Source organism: Hemitrygon akajei, chromosome 17 (assembly GCF_048418815.1).
Source record: "Hemitrygon akajei chromosome 17, sHemAka1.3, whole genome shotgun sequence".
Classification (NCBI taxonomy): domain Eukaryota; kingdom Metazoa; phylum Chordata; class Chondrichthyes; order Myliobatiformes; family Dasyatidae; genus Hemitrygon; species Hemitrygon akajei.
In genome coordinates, this window is record NC_133140.1 from 37,462,139 (window position 1) to 37,478,489 (window position 16,351).

At 39.4% G+C, this 16,351-nt stretch overlaps 1 protein-coding gene across 1 annotated transcript in view; it reads left to right on the forward strand.

Moving 5' to 3' along the window:
- The window catches only part of LOC140740481 (dynein axonemal heavy chain 5-like), a 189,958-nt gene that overhangs the window by 26,129 nt on the left and 147,478 nt on the right, over positions 1-16,351 (forward strand). The window contains exons 8-15 of the mRNA XM_073069662.1: positions 695-812; positions 928-1,031; positions 7,996-8,118; positions 9,438-9,653; positions 10,148-10,255; positions 11,511-11,596; positions 12,939-13,260; positions 15,493-15,699. Of these exons, the coding sequence (XP_072925763.1) occupies positions 695-812; positions 928-1,031; positions 7,996-8,118; positions 9,438-9,653; positions 10,148-10,255; positions 11,511-11,596; positions 12,939-13,260; positions 15,493-15,699 (1,284 nt within the window). The remainder of the gene's footprint in view (positions 1-694; positions 813-927; positions 1,032-7,995; positions 8,119-9,437; positions 9,654-10,147; positions 10,256-11,510; positions 11,597-12,938; positions 13,261-15,492; positions 15,700-16,351) is intronic.

Consider the following 16,351-nt stretch of genomic DNA (forward strand, 5'->3'; position numbering starts at 1 on the left):
TCTTCTGATCCTATATCATTTGATTTCATTTTTTACCAATGGAGCCACCCTACCTCTTCTGCCTTCCTGCCTGTACTTTTGATACAATTTAAGGTCCGAACTATGATCTTCTTTCAGGATGCCCTCAATGTAATACCTACCAATCTCTAACTGTGCTTCAAAGTTATCTGCCTTAATCTGCATACTGTGTACATTCAAATATAACACTTTCAGTCCTGAATTCATCATCCATTTTGATTTTGCCTTCATGTTACACGGCAACTTATCCCACTGACTGCAATTTTGCTCTGTTACCTGCCTGTCCTTCCTGATAGTCTCACTGCACAGTGCATCAAGTTGTATACCAAATGCCCCATCTTAAGTCTTATCACTCTGGTTCCCATCCCTCTGCCAATTTAGGTTTTTCCAATTTTCTTGGAGCTGTTCACACTTCTCAAATATTTCTTCATCCAATGTGCATTGGAAACTAATTTCTTCTACAGTAATTGTGACTGATCAGAAGCAGTTGGCTCTGATGAATATCCCAGTAGTAACTGGATACTTGGAGGTGGTGCTTTAAAGTTTTACTTGAATGCTGTTGTTCATAGACATTTATTGCAAACAACAAATTTTGGTCTGCCCCTTGACTTGAGCTGTGCTTTTTATACAACATATGGACGAATTGTTCCGGAAACCATTGTAATTTCCTGTGCAGACATGGAAAGAATTGGATAAACGGATTACAAATGTATCTAATGAAGCCAAAGATAATGTGAAATATCTCTACACACTGGAGCGATTTTGTGACCCTCTTTACAACAATGACCCTGTAAGTCTGTATTATTTAGTGTGTATTATTGGTGTTCTGAGAGCTCTATTTAAATCAGGAGTGAAACATTGATATTAATTTCAGATTAATGTGTGCTGTTTCCTCCTCTTCTCAGATAGAAATGCTCAATGTCCTTCCAGGACTCCTGAATGCTGTTAGAATGATACATGCAATTTCCATGTACTACAACACATCTGAAAAAATGACTTCACTGTTTACCAAGGTAAGAATATTTTCTGTAAGCAGACACTGCTGTTCTCTAGAATAATACCACTGGAATCATCTTCATTGTAAATAATTTAGTCTAATTTCTGCAAAATAATATGGCTTTCAATCCAACACAAGAAAAAATATCAGCAAACACAGCAGATGGTACCTTAAAATAGAAAAAAAATCAGAAGCAGAAAGAAGTTATAGGATCAGTTAGCTCCATGACAGGCACAAGTGCTTGCCATCATCGAGGACATCTTTAAAGGATGGTGCTGCAAGGAGGAGGCAATCATCATTAAGGACCTTCACCATCTCATTATTACCAGTGGGGTGAAGATACAGGACCCTGAAAATCCATGCTCAACATGTTAGGGACAGCTTCTTCCTCTCCACCATCATATTTATGAACAGTCCACGAATTAATAAACACTACCTCATTATTCCTCTCTTGTATCATTAATTTATTTTTATTGTAACTTAATATTTTTTATGTCTTGCACTGTACTACTGCCACAAAACAGGTTTCACAACGTATGTCAATGATAATAAACCTAATTTTGTTTCTGATTCTCATTCTGAAAGCAACACATCCTTGGAGGTTAATCCTCAGTCAGTATATGACACATGGAAAAAAGAAAAATGACTACTATCTCAGCAAAGACAAGCTAGCTGACAATGCTAATTGTATGTGGAATCACTGGAAAGTACAGCACAGGAAGAGCCTACTTTGTCCACTATGTCCATAACAGATCTTTGAATTGCATCCATTCTGCAAAACCTTCTCCAAAAACTTACAGATGTTTCCTTTTCAAGACCAATCCAATTCCTTTCTGAAACAGAATAAAAAAGCCCTGCATTTATATACAGTTGCAAGAAAAAGTTTGTGAACCCTTTGCAATTACGTGGTTTTCTGCATTAATTACTTATAAAATGCGGTCTGATCTTCATCTAAGTCACAATAATAGACAAACACAATCTACCTAAATTAATAACACACAAACAATTGTACTTTTCGTCAAACACGAGGAAACCTGCAGATGCTGGAAATTCAAGCAACACACACAAAATGCTGGTGGAACACAGCAGGCCAGGCAGCATCTATAGGAAGAAGCACCGTCCACGTTTCGGGCTGAGACCCAGAACCTTGTCCCAGAAGTGTTGTGGAACATCCAGGTGGTCTTTTGCGAACTTAAGATGTTTAGCAATTTTTTTTGGAGAGCAGTGGTTTCCTCTATGGTGTTCTATCTTTTCGTTAATACTGAGTACAACATTTAAACAATCACAGTCTAGCTTCAAAAAAGTATGTGTATCCTTATACTTAATAACTGGTAGCACCTCCTTCAGCAGCAATTACCTCCACCAAGCATTTCCTGTAGCTGCTGATCAGACTTGCACAACCGCGAGGAGGAATTTTAGACCATTCCTCCATCCGAAACTGTTTCAGTTCATCAGTATTTCTGGATACCTTGCATAAACAGTCCTCTTCAGGTTATGTTACAGCATCTTAATTGAGGTAAGGTCTGGACTCTGATTTGGCCATTCCAAAACACAAATTTTTTTCTTTTTAAATCATTATGTTTACTCTTGTGATTCAAATCATTGGCTTGTTGCATCATCCAATTTCTGTTAAACTTCAGGTGATGGACCGCTACCCTGACATTCTCCTGTAAAATGTCTTGATACAATTTTGAATTCATTGTTCCCTCAATGATTGCAAAGCTGTCCAGGCCCTGAGGAAGAAAAGCAGCCCCAAACCTTGATGATCCTTCCACCATGCTTCACAGTTGGGATGAGGATTTGGTGTTGGTGTGCAGTGCCCTTTTTCCTCTAAACATAGTGGTGTATATTTCTGTCAAAAAGTTCAACTTTTGTCTCTTCTGTCCACAGAACATTGTCCCAGAAGTGTTGTGGAACATCCTGGTGGTCTTTTGTGAATTTAAGATGTTGAGCAACACACACAAAATGCTAGTGGAACACAGCAGGCCAGGCAGCATCCTTAAGAGAAGCACTGTGATGCACCATCAATAACTCTCTGAGACGTGAGGCGAGATATCGGCTTTTATTGACTGGAAGAAAGAACAAGCAGCAATTGACCACCATGCTACATCCTGGAGACTGAAAGGCAGGGCTCAGGCCCCAATCGCCTTTATACCGGGGTCTGTGGGAGGAGCCACAGTCAGTGGGAGGAGCCACAGGAGCAGTCAGCGGGGGTGTGTGTCCAGACAGGTATATGTAGTTCACCACACACTGTTGACGTTTTGGGCCGAGACCCTTCGTCAGGACTAACTGAAAAGAAAGATACTAAGAGATTTGAAAGTAGGAGGGGGAGGGGGAAATGCGAAATGACAGGAGAAGACCAGAGGGGGTGGGATGAAGCTAAGAGCTGGAAAGGTGATTAGCTAAAGGGATACAGAGCTGGAGAAGGGAAAGGATCATGGGACGGGAGGCCTTGGGAGAAAGAAAGGGGGAGGGGAGCACCAGAGGGAGATGAAGAAAAGGCAAACAACTAAATATGTCAGGGATGGGGTAAGAAGGGGAGGAGGGGCATTAATGGAAGTTAGAGAAGTCAATGTTCATGCCATCAGGTTGGAGGCTACCCAGCCGGTATATAAGGTGTTGTTCCTCCAACCTGAGTTTGGATTCATCTTGACAGTAGAGGAGGCCATGGGTAGACATATCAGAATGGGAATGGGATGTGGAATTAAAATGTGTGGCCACTGGGAGATCCTGCTTTCTCTGGCAGACAGAGTGTAGATGTTCAGCAAAACGTTCTCCCAGTCTGTGTTGGGTCTCACCAATATATAAAAGGCCACACCGGGAGCACCGGACGCAGTATACCACACCGGCTGACTCACAGGTGAAGTGTCACCTCACCTGGAAAAACTGTCTGGGGCCCTGAATGTTGGTGAGGGAGGAAGTGTAAGGGCAGGTGTAGCACTTGTTCCACTTACAAGGATAAGTGCCAGGAGGGAGATCAGTGGGAAGGGATGGGAGGGACGACAAATGGACAAGGGAGTCGTGTAGGGAGCGATCCCTGTGGAAAGCAGAAAGCGGGGGGGAGGGAAAGATGTGTTTGGTAGTGGGATCCCGTAGGAGGTGGCAGAAGTTATGGAGAATTATGCGTTGGACCTGGAGACCTCCCTCCCCTTTCTTGATCTTTCTGTCTCCATCTCTGGAGACGGCTTATCTACTGATGTCTACTATAAGCCTACAGACTCTCACAGCTATGCTCGGTCCGCCAGAAAAAGCAGGATCTCCCAGTGGCCACACATTTTAATTCCACATCCCATTCCCATTCTGATATGTCTATCCATGGCCTCCTCTATTGTCAAAATGAATCCAAACTCAGGTTGGAGGAACAACACCTTATATACCGGCTGGGTAGCCTCCAACCTGATGGCATGAAAATTGACTTCTCTAACTTCCATTAATGCCCCTCCTCCCCTTCTTACCCCATCCCTGACACATTTAGTTTTTTTTCTCTCTGCCCATCACTCTGCCTGTTCTCCATCACCCTCTTGTGCTCCCCTCCCCCTTTCTTTCTCCCAAGGCCTCCCGTCCCATGATCCTTTCCCTTCTCCAGCTCTGTATCCCTTTAGCTAATCACCTTTCCAGCTCTTAGCTTCATCCCACCCTCTCTGGTCTTCTCCTATCATTTCGCATTTCCCCCTCCCCCTCCTACTTTCAAATCTCTTAGTATCTTTCTTTTCAGTTAGTCCTGACGAAGAGTCTTGGCCCAAAACGTCAACAGTGCTTCTCCTGTGGATGCTGCCTGGCCTGCTGTGTTCCACCAGCGTTTTGTGTGTGTTGCTTGAATTTCCAGCATCTGCAGATTTCCTCGTGTTTGCCTCTTAAGATGTTGAGCAATTTTTTTTTGGAGAGCAGTGGTTTCCTCCATGGTGTCCTTCCATGAACATCGTTTTTGGTGCAGTATATTTCTTATAGTGGGCACATAGACAGAGGCTTTAGCAAGTTCTAGAGATTTCTATAGGTCTTTGCTGTTACCCTTGGGTTCTTTTTCACCTCCTTCATCATTGCATGTTGTGCTCTTGGTGTGATCTTTGCAGGATACCCACTCCTAGGGAGAGTAGCAACAGAACTGAATTTCCTCCATTTGTAGACAATTTCTCTTACTGTAGACTGATGAACATTCAAGTCTTTAAAAATGATTTTTGTAGCCTTTTCCAGCTTCATGCATCTCTACAATTCTTCTTCTAAGGTCCTCAGAAAGTTGCTTTGATTGAGGCATGGTGCACATCAACGGAACTGTCTTGAGAAGAGCAGACTCTGTCAGTAACCTGACTTTGTGTTTTTTTATAGGGCAGGGCACCTCCACATCCCACAGCTCCAGTTTCATCTCATTGATTGGAACACTTGACTCCAAATAGCTTTTGTAGAAGGCATTACCCCAGGGGTTCACATGCTTTTTAAACTGAGACTATGATTGTTTATATTGTGTACTCAGTATTAATGAGAAGATGTATAATTGTTTGTGTGTTATCAGATTTGGCAGATTGAGTTTCAAAGTTCAAAGTAAAAATTATTATCAGAGTACATACATGTCACTACAAACAACCCTGAGATTCTTTTTCTGCGAAGATACTTAGCAAATCTATAGAACAGTAACTGTAAACAAGATCTGTAAACTGTAAATGAACTGTCCAAACGCAGTTAATCAATAAATAGTGAGCATGAAATAACAGGATAAAAGTCTCCTTAAATGAGTGTAGCTACCTCCTTTTGTTGAAGAGCCTCATGGTTGAGGGGTAGTAACTGTTCTTGAACCTGGTGGTGCAAGTCCTGAGACACCTGTACCTTCTACCTGATGGCAGCAGCAAGAAGAGAGCATGGCCTGGGTGGTGAGGACTTTTGACGATGGATGCTGCTTTTCTATGGCAATGCTTCATGTAGTTGTGCTCAGTGGTTGTGTTTGCCTACTACTGTGACTTGGATGAAGATCAGACCACATTTTATGAGTAATTAATGCAGAAAGCCAGGTAATTGCAAGGGGTTCACAAACTTTTTCTTGCAACTGTTGTTCCTTCCATAGTCTCAGAATATTCTGAAGCTCTTTACACCCAGTAGAGTGTAGTTACTGTTGCAATGTAAGAAATACGGCAAACTTTTAAACAGTACAATTTCTCATGAGGAACAATCTTATAAGGATCAGATAGTCTATTGTTGTCTAATTGATTGTTAGATATATTTTGGCTGATACATCAAAAACAACTCCCTTAATCTTCTTCAAAATAGCTCCATGGGCTCTTCTACATCTACCTGAGAGTAAAGACCTTGCTTTGATGTCTGTGGTGAACTACATATACCTGTCTGGACACGCCCCTCTGCTGACTGCTCCTGTGGCTCCTCCCACAGACCCCTGTATAAAGGCGGTTGGAAGCACTGCTCCCCCCTCAGTCTCCAGGATGTTGTGTGGTGGTCTCTTGCTGCTAATCATGATCTCTTGCAGCTAATAAAAGCCTATCGTTCACCTCCTGTCTCTGAGAGTTATTGATGGTGCATCAATGTCTCACTTGCCCCTTCAGTTTTTTATACTGGAGAATTACCACTGATAACTTTCTGAACTCTTTGTTATCAATGCATTTCAGGTCATAATATTTTACTGTATGGAAGCAATTCTCATCTTCCCTCTGGTTCTTTTATCAATTATCCCTGTCCCCAGGCTCCCAGTGGATGCATTCTGTCTTTTATTTCCCTGTCACAACCTTTCCTAATTTTGACAGGTCAACTAAACATTGCATTAACTTTCTTTAAACTTGATAAATTTTGCTGTAATAATGCTGCTAGTGCTCACTGCTCTGGTAAATCAGGCAGCAACTCCTGATATATGCACAAATGTGGTTAATAATTTAGAAGTTTTCAGACAAAGCTCTTTCCTCCACATGATGTGCTGTTACAATCCTCCATAACAGTCTCAACACTGAAATAATTGCAATCACAGGAACTTGCTCATTGCATAAAAAATGGCTGCAAACATAATGGATGGCAGATTAAAGAATATAAACTATGTATACTGTTGAACAATTGTCCTGCCCTTGGACACTTCTGTTACATATTCAAAGATAGAAAGTACATTTATTATCAAAGTATGTATGCAGTATACAACCCCTAAATTTGTCTTTTCAACAGACTGTCATGAAACAAAGAAGAACCATGGAACCAACCCGTTCAAAGGAAAACATCAAACACAAACACACCTCCCCCCCACACGTAAAAATAAATCATGCAAGTAGCAGATAAAAGATTGAAAACATAGAGTATAAAACACAACAGGCATATTTCAGTACAATTCAGCTCAGTGACCATTAACTGCAGGCCGCAGATAAAAGAATTATTGTATAATAATTCAATTATTGCCCAATAGTAGTAACAAAAAAGGAGCAATCAGAGCTAGAACGAGAACCAGAACTCATCTCATTCTGTCAGATAAAAATCAGTATTGGAGATTTTAAAAAGAAAGTTAAAAATAGTATGTGTTTTTTTATGTTACTTAGTTCTACCTTCTTTCATCTAATCTATATATCCTGGAGTATGATTTCTGGACAGGATTTAAATCTGGTTTACATTTCCAGTTTTGCACTCTGTAGTTCAATGAGACCCCAGTTTGACTGGGTGAAGAGTCTTGCTGTGTCTTGTACTGTTTATGTTCTTCATGGATCTGCTGTAAAGGACAGCAAGTCAGCAATGATGCCCAGAGGAGGGAATTCTCTACACAAAAGCCAGGCAGATCTTTGTGGCTGACTGTGTTTGAAGGGGATATTGAGCAGTATTCTTTCAAAACTGATCACATAGTCAGAGCCTGTAATTTTTAGAGACTTAAATATTATCTGACACTTTATGGAATTTTACTTTGAAGGTTAAGGGACAAGTATTTCAGGTGAAGAGCTATCTCTTATCCATCTTAAAAACTGATTCAAAATTAGATTTGGAGTAATGAATTTTAAATATTATTATTTCAGATCACAAACCAGATGATAACTGCATGTAAGGCATACATTACCAATGACGGAACTGTTACAATATGGGATTTGTCTCCAAGCACAATAGTTCGCAAGTTGTTGGCCTGTATTAGGCTTAACCAGGTAATGGACAGATTGTAGGATGAACATATTTGCTGTATTATGCTTCACCCTCAGATGTTGCAAATGGAAAAAAGTGTCTGTTTCATTACTCCCTTTGTTGATTGTATGAATGTCTTCTGGGAGATCCATAGAATCAGCAGGAATTGACTATAAATGGGAGCTTGTGAGAACAGATGGCTATAGTTCAAGAAGTCTACTTCTATGGCTGTAGCTATCAATGAAAAGGGATTTTATTTAATATATTTCCCATGCAATTAAATAACAGATGATAATTTAGACAAGTAAGAGGTTGTGTTTTCCAAATGTAGGATGAGAGAAGTGGAATTCAGGTGCACTGTTCTCACACCATTATGTCTAAATAGTTTGGACATTTCCTGGCCCTTGATCACATCAAAACTTATCCAATTTGCCTATGAATTCCATTTTTTGGTGAGTTTTTGAAAATAGTTAAAAGTTTACAATGTTAAAATATTACAACATAACAAAGTTACAATGTAAAAAGTTATATAAAAAAGAAAGTTTACAATGATAAGCTTTGACTAATTCCCCTTTCCTATTTAGAAGTTGAATTACATTATCCTGTACTGTATGAACACTTTCTCCTTTTGTAGTTTCCCAGTCACAAGAGATGCATTATATGATAGAAAGGAAATTGAAGCAGCTTGCTTCAGTGGACACCACTTAGTTTGAAGTGCAGTTTACTTGAAATAAATAATCAATATAAGTAGTAACTTTGCACTAATGTAGCAATTATTCCAAGCTTAGAATATCTCAAAGTGAATTACAGATTTAAATTGAATAAGATCAATTTACTTAGATCTTTCATGTAGCACATAATGATATGCTGCTGTAGCACCATTTTTGCTTCAGTGACTAGAAATTGCCAGCACTGATAAAATAATGCAAAAATGCTTCAGGTATAACTTATTTTTCTTTTTAAGGCCAACAAATGCTCATGAGCATGTACCTATAGTGTGTTTGAGCAGGTAACTGGGGAAAAACATAAATAACTACTTAAACAATTTTTCATTGCACCTTGGATTGTTTCTTGTATGCTTTAAACCATAAGTTTGCAGTCTATCCAGGGGAGCATGCAGGCCATTGATGTACCTGCACCATACATAGCTCTCAACCTGTGTTATGGTGGAAAAATCATCAGGGCATTGATTCATGTTCAGCTTTCACAATTAAAGCAGGTTGTTGGGGAGTAAAGCACCATGTATATTAGCCTAGATTTTTAATGAAATTAGACTAAGATAAATAAGAATAAAGCTTCCCACATTAATATAAACTGTTATTCTTTTTTTTATAAACCTTAGGAATACCAGTACTGTTATAGTGCTACCAAGCAAAAGATGAAGGAACATCAGAAGGAAAAGCCCTTTGAATTCAGTGAAATCTGCAGTTTTGGAAAGTTTAATGCATTTGAGAGGCGGCTAAGAAAGATTATTAAGATGATTGAGACCATTAAAGTATATTCCAGCCTGGAAGAATCCACTATTGAGGGAATTGAAAAGATAACAAGCAAATACCAGGTTAGAAATACAGATATCTCATTGTGCAGAAAGCAAAGGAATTTTTATTTCGTTGAAATTCCATCTGCATTTGATTTATGCCTCATTGTGACATAATTGTTCAAATAGTTTGAAGAGAACTGGGAAATGATTCTTAATCAACGCAAGCCCATCTGGAATTCATAATAGTATGTGAGAATACTGGATGTGAAGGTGTATTGTGAATTACCTAAGAAGCAGCCTCAGTTATTTCAAATTTGGTTACCTAGAAATTTATCTTGGCTGGTAACTCTAATTGTGCTCTACACATAGTCAGTAAAATTTATTGAAGTTGACAGAACTGTGACATGTACTGTGCAGCACACTTAACACCATGAACCTGAATTTCCTGGCATATTATGCTTTGCATCTTATTGTAAGGATATGTGTTAAAAATTAGTTGGAGACATTATATTTCTGTTCATTTTTATAAGGGACAGTTTATCAGTTCATTTACTGTTTAACATAAATTTCAGGTAATTGTATCTGCAATGAAAAAACAAGGTTACAATCTGCTTGACCATAAAAAGACTACCTTTGATATGGATTATGAGAATTTCACCACACAAATCAATGATTTGCAGGTCTGTATTCATTTAATGATTTGAATGAAAGAATCTGGATTTGTTTTATTTGACATTATTTGTAAGTCAATGCACACAATAAATGTTTGCTAAATAGTTCCCCATTTACTCTTTGAACTATATTTTGAACTTTTCCAGTCTAATATATTCTATCTGATGTTTGCTGGACTCATGGGAGATGATTTTCCTAGAGGATCAATTCTGCTCCATACAAAATTAAAATGTTACATTGATGTAATAGGATTCCATTGGGGTTCACACTGAGATGTGCAATTTTGTTTTAATTTGGCTTTATCACTGTCCTGGTCATCATATGAGGTAGAAGCAAGTGGAGGCCATTTGGCCCTTCATCCTGATCTTGCCATTCAACAAGATCCTGGTTGACCTTTTACCTTGGTGCCACTGTTCTGCAGTAACTCTGTATTCCTTGATTTCCAGTTGAAGCATTGGTATCTCAGGTGGGAAAGACCTTTTTGTTGAGAAAATGAATTTGTTTGTTATGAACAAAATGGTGCCCAGAGCCAATACCAGTACCAATAAAAACAGGAATATTTAGCCACATTGAATATAAGAAAACTGCTTTGGCAGAGAACTTTCCTGTAAAGTAATCTACATAGTTTTCCTCTATTAATGTGAGTAGATGATTGGAAAAGTGCCTTTCTAGATATTTGCTGCCCCAAACCTGATCTTTTAATTTTGACTACATCCTGATTATTCATTGTACTTAGCCAGAAACACAGGACAGACATTAAACCATCACTCCTAGCAAATTCATACCTATCAGATAGGGAAGGCTTGAATTCTATCAGTTTGGCTCACAGAAATGAAAGCATTGTGTAATAACCTCCTGCAACTTGATCTTGAATTTGATTAATTTCAGTCCCTTAACTCTTTGTGTAGGCAATGAGTTACCTGTGTGTATTAATGTGTGATCATTTACTGTACATACAATTTTGAGTTTTTATTCAAGATAGTTTTCTTGGATTTGGAAATTCTAATTCCCTGAGAAAGTCTTTCAAAACTCAAGATGATTTCAGCATTTTCCAAGGGTTGAACAAAAAACCCATGTAGTCTGCCCAAACATCAGCCTAATATATGCTATATTAATCCAAATAAGTGGCATTAATATAAGGATAGGATGAATCTTTTGTTTGCCACTTGCCTAGGAATTATGATTATGTGTGATGTGAAAACTCAAAAAGAAATAAAACAAATGTAAGAGTGTCTATTATAGCTGCATGTCTATATTTGGCAGGCTGAAATCACACAGTTTATGAACATGACTTTTGACAGCATCTCGAGCACTCCAAGGGCCTTGTCACTGTTAGAGAAGTTTGAGACGTAAGTTTCTGTTGTTATCACACATGTCCAGATGGCTTTGATGGCTTTGAGTGATGGTAAACTGTATGTTTACCAGTTCCTTAATAATTGCTGCCAGTGTAGCTTTGGATTTGTAATTCTGGAAATTGGTTTGATGGTGTGAACTTAAGGACCATATTACAAATATTTTGTTGATACTGATTCCAATGTGGTGTTTGACTAGATCCATGTTGGAATACTTTAATTACCTGGTGTCTCACTCAGCTGCACTTTGCCATAGTCTGTACTGGCACAATTTCTCTGAGGCCTCACATGCAAAATGCTGGAGGAGTGATGCACTATCAATAACTCACTCTGAGACGTAAAAGCGAGATATCGGCTTTTATTGACTGGAAGAAGGAACGAGCAGTGAGTGACCACCATACTACATCCTGGAGACTGAGAGGCTGGGCTCAGACCTCCATCACCTTTATACAGGGGTCTGTGGGAGGAGCCACAGGAGCAGTCATCAGGGGGCGTGTCCAGACAGGTATATGTAGTTCACCACAAGGAGCTCAGCAGGCCAGGCAGCATCTATGGAAGTGAATAGATAGTCGACATTTTGGGCTGAGACCCTTTTTCAGGACTGACAAGGAAAGGGGAAGATGCCAGAATAAAAATATGGATTGGAAGGGAAGGAGGCTAACTGGAAGGTGATAGGTGAAGCCAGGTAGGTAAGAAAGGTCAAGGGCTGGAGAAGAAGAAATCTATAGGAGAGGAGAGTGGACTATAGGAGAAGGGGAGGGAGGAGGGGATCCAGGGAGAAGTAATAAGCAGATGAGAAGAGGTAAAAGTGAGAGTTAGGAATAGAGGAAGGGGAGAGGGAGTTTGTTTACCAGAAGAAGAAATCAATGTTCATGCCATCAGGTTGGAGACTACCCAAATGAAATATAAGATGTTCCTCCTCAACCCTGAGGGTGGCCTCATCTCGGCACAAGAGATGGCCATGGAATGGGAATGGGAATTAAAATGTTTGGTCATTGGGAAGTCCCGCTTGAGGCAGATGGTATGGAGGTGCTTGATGAAGTGGTCCCCCAATTTACAACGGGTCTCACCAATGTACAGGAGATTGGTGGAATGGGATGAATGGACAAGGGTATTATTTGAAGGAGTGAATAAGCTGGGGGTGGGGGGGGGGGTTGGTAAAAATATACTTCTCTAACTTTATTTTTTCTGTTGTGTGTCTTATCCATCAGATATTTTACCAATTTTGAATAAGTTTAAGTGATAACCAATTAAAGGAAAATGCCCTGATTTTATTGAACCCATCTAATTTTGATTGATGTTCATGTGAGCACGTAACAATCAATAACATGTTTTTTAGGCTTGGAATACCAGAACTGAGAATTGACAAACAATTTCAGAAAATTCTCCATAGCTACAATAAAGATATCAACCAGGTGTCCCAAATTTATACAAAGGAAAGCACTGACCCTCCAATTCCACGCAACTTTCCTCCAGTAGCTGGGAAAATCATGTGGGCTCGCCAGCTCTTCAGACATATTCAGGAGCCCATGTTGTTGCTTGAGAAGAGGCCTTGTATCCTGCAGAACGAAAATGCAAAGAGGATCATTCGCAGCTACAACAAAGTGGCCAGGATTTTGTTGGAATATGAAGTGCTTTATCACAGAGCTTGGATGCAACAGGTAGGTCATCGTAACATGTTTATTGTGAGCTTTTTTTATACTTGCATCTGCAGTATTTATATTACTGTACCAACAAAAAGATAAAAGTCATATATCTGTGGTCATTAAAACAACTTGGGGCTGCTTGGTAACATGCATGCAAACATACGGGTTGCATAACCTTACACCCGTCTAGAAATGTTCCTCTAAATTTCCAGCTTACACCTGCTAGCCTTAGCCATTAGAATCAGACTTAGTTTCAAGCTGCCAGTGTAAGAAACTTAGTGAAGGCTTCACTGGTTTGTGTGCATGCTGTGCATAGTGAAATTAATTTAGAACTAATTTGGCCATTGAAAATAGTGTCTACATTTATTTCAGCGGTCGGAAAATTTAACGAGTGTTTTAAGGTCTCTGTCAGAATGGATTCTAATTCTGTAAAGCTTTGGATCACAATTGATATGGTAAATCATACAATTTTATTCTATTGATAGAGTCCTCGAAACCTAGAGCCACAGACTCCTGTTCCACCTTCCCCCCCTCCTCTTTATATTGCTATCTCCCCTCCCCACTGATGCAGAGTATCAACACAAAATGTTGATAGTTCCTTCCCCATTCCCTGTACTTAAACCATATTCTCAAAATCTTGTAATCCATATACCTGTCCACATACTTCTTAAGTAAATTGAATGTACCTGCCTCAGCCATTCCATTTGGCAGCTGATTCCATATATTTGCCACCCACTATGCAAACAAAGAAGTTGCCCCTCAAGTTCTTAAACCTTTCACCTCTAGAGTCACAGTAGCATAGCTGTGCTATTACAGCTTGGAGTGTTGCGGAGTTCAGTGTTTAATTCTGGCACCGTTCAATAAGGAGTCTCTGTACTTCCCTCTCATGAAATGTGTGAGTTTTGCCTGGGTGCTCCAGTTTCCTTCCACAGTCCAAAGATGTACTGGGTACATTAATTGGTCACTATAAGTTGTCCTGTGATTACGTTAGGGTTAATTGGGGTTGTACGATGCTGAGGCGGCATAGCTCTAAGGGCTGGAAGGGCTGAATCTGTGATGTGCCGTTAAACAAAATAAATAAAATAACATAAGTAATCTTTTAACTACAACCTCTAGTTTCTGATTCTCCAAACCTGGAGAAAAGACTCTTCATCCTATCTGTGTCCCTTATGATTCTACCCCTTATGAAAATCCATATATACAATATCTACCACCCTTCCTTCAACATTCCTTACCACTTGATCAAAACACTCAATCACATTTTTAAAAGAATTTCCCATGCATAACACCCATGCTGGCTATTCCTAATTAACTCCTACCTTTCCAAATGTATATATCTTAAACCTCAGAATGCTTTCCTACCATGGATTTTGGGCCAATGGGTCTATAATTACTAACACTTCCTAAGCAAAGGCACAACATTTGCCATCCTCCAGTCTTCTGGTACCTTCCCATTGGTAATGATGTTGCAAATATCTCAAGTTCTAGAACTTCTTCTCTTGCTTCCCGTAATATTCTTAGACAACCTTTATATGGGCCTCAAGATTTGACTACTATATGCTTCTTAACACATAAAACACCTTCTGCAATATGGACTGCTCCCAAAGCACTTCATTTAACTTTGTCAGGTTTCCAAGTCAATGGCTTTCTTAATGGTAAAAACAGGAAAAATAACTATAGAGAACTCTGCCCATCTCCAGCGGCTCCACACATAGACTTCCATCTTGTATTTTGAGGGCCCTATTTTCTCTCCAGTCACTCTTTTTCCCTTAACTAACTTTAAAAATCTCTTAGGATTTTCCTCAATTTTCTTTGGCAAAACCACTACACGTTGCTTCTTAGCCCTCTTAATTTTCTTCTTGAATATACCAGCATCCTCCATAGATCACCAGTGATTCATTTGATTCCAGCTATCTGTATCTGACCTAAGCCTCCTTTTTCTTGACTGGAATTACAATGCCCATTGACATCCTAAGGTTCCCACTCCCAGCAGCTTTTGTTTTTATTTTAACAGGAGCATGCAGTCCTTTAACTCCTGCTATCTCACTTTTTACAAACCTCTTGCTTACCAGAGGTCCCTTTGCCTATATCATCTAAATATTTCTTTGTATTGTAACTGCAGTTGTAGAACATAAAGATGAGAAATAGATATAGTACTGAGATTTATTTCGGAGGCAAAGAAGATCTTCTTATTTAGAAAAATGTACACAGAAATTAATGCATCTTTTATTTACAATCCTGTTTCAGATTGATACTGTCCAGTTTGGTCTTCAAGCATCTTTACTGGTTAAACATCCTGACACTGGAGAGATGTTTGTGAACTTTGACCCTGATCTTTCAGTCCTGATGAGAGAGGCAGAATGCATGGTTCGAATGGGTTTGGAGATTCCCAGCAATGCAAAAGCACTTCTGCAAAAGCAGGCTATGTTGAAAAAGATGTACAATAAGCTGCAGGTATTATTCATTATTTTGAAGGTGGCAGACTGATAATGTAGAATAATATGCTTCTTGAGCAATTTTACTTAAAGGTATACAGATGAACAAAGTTATGCTACCCTTTAGTTTATATTGCTCTGGCAGAGAGAGACCATTATTTTTATTATGCTTAAAAGGTTTTCCTTTCCTTGAATCAATTTACTTTAACAGAATTTAGATGTTGGTTGATTCATCTGGAGCTTGAAATACCTGCTCTAAGTCAAAGAACAAGTTAAATTATGAAAGAAAGCTGTTCAATAAGTTTGCTGATGACACCCCTGTCATTGACCTAATCAAAGGTGGTGATGAATCAGCAAATAGGATGGAGATTGAAAATCTGGCTGAGTGATACCACAACAACCTCTTACTCAATGTCAGCAAGACCAAGGAGCTGATTAACTTCAGGAGGAGGACACCAGAGGTCCATAAGCCAATCCTTATTGGGGGCTCAGAGGTGGAGACGGTCAGCAACTTTAAATTCCTCGGTGTTAACAGTTTAGAGGATGTGTCCTGGGCCCAGCACGTACGTGCAATTACAAAGAAAGTATGCCAGCACATTTACTTCCTTAGAAGATAGCGAAGTTTCATTTATAACTTTGACTGGCTTCTATAGAGGTGTGGTGGAGAGCAT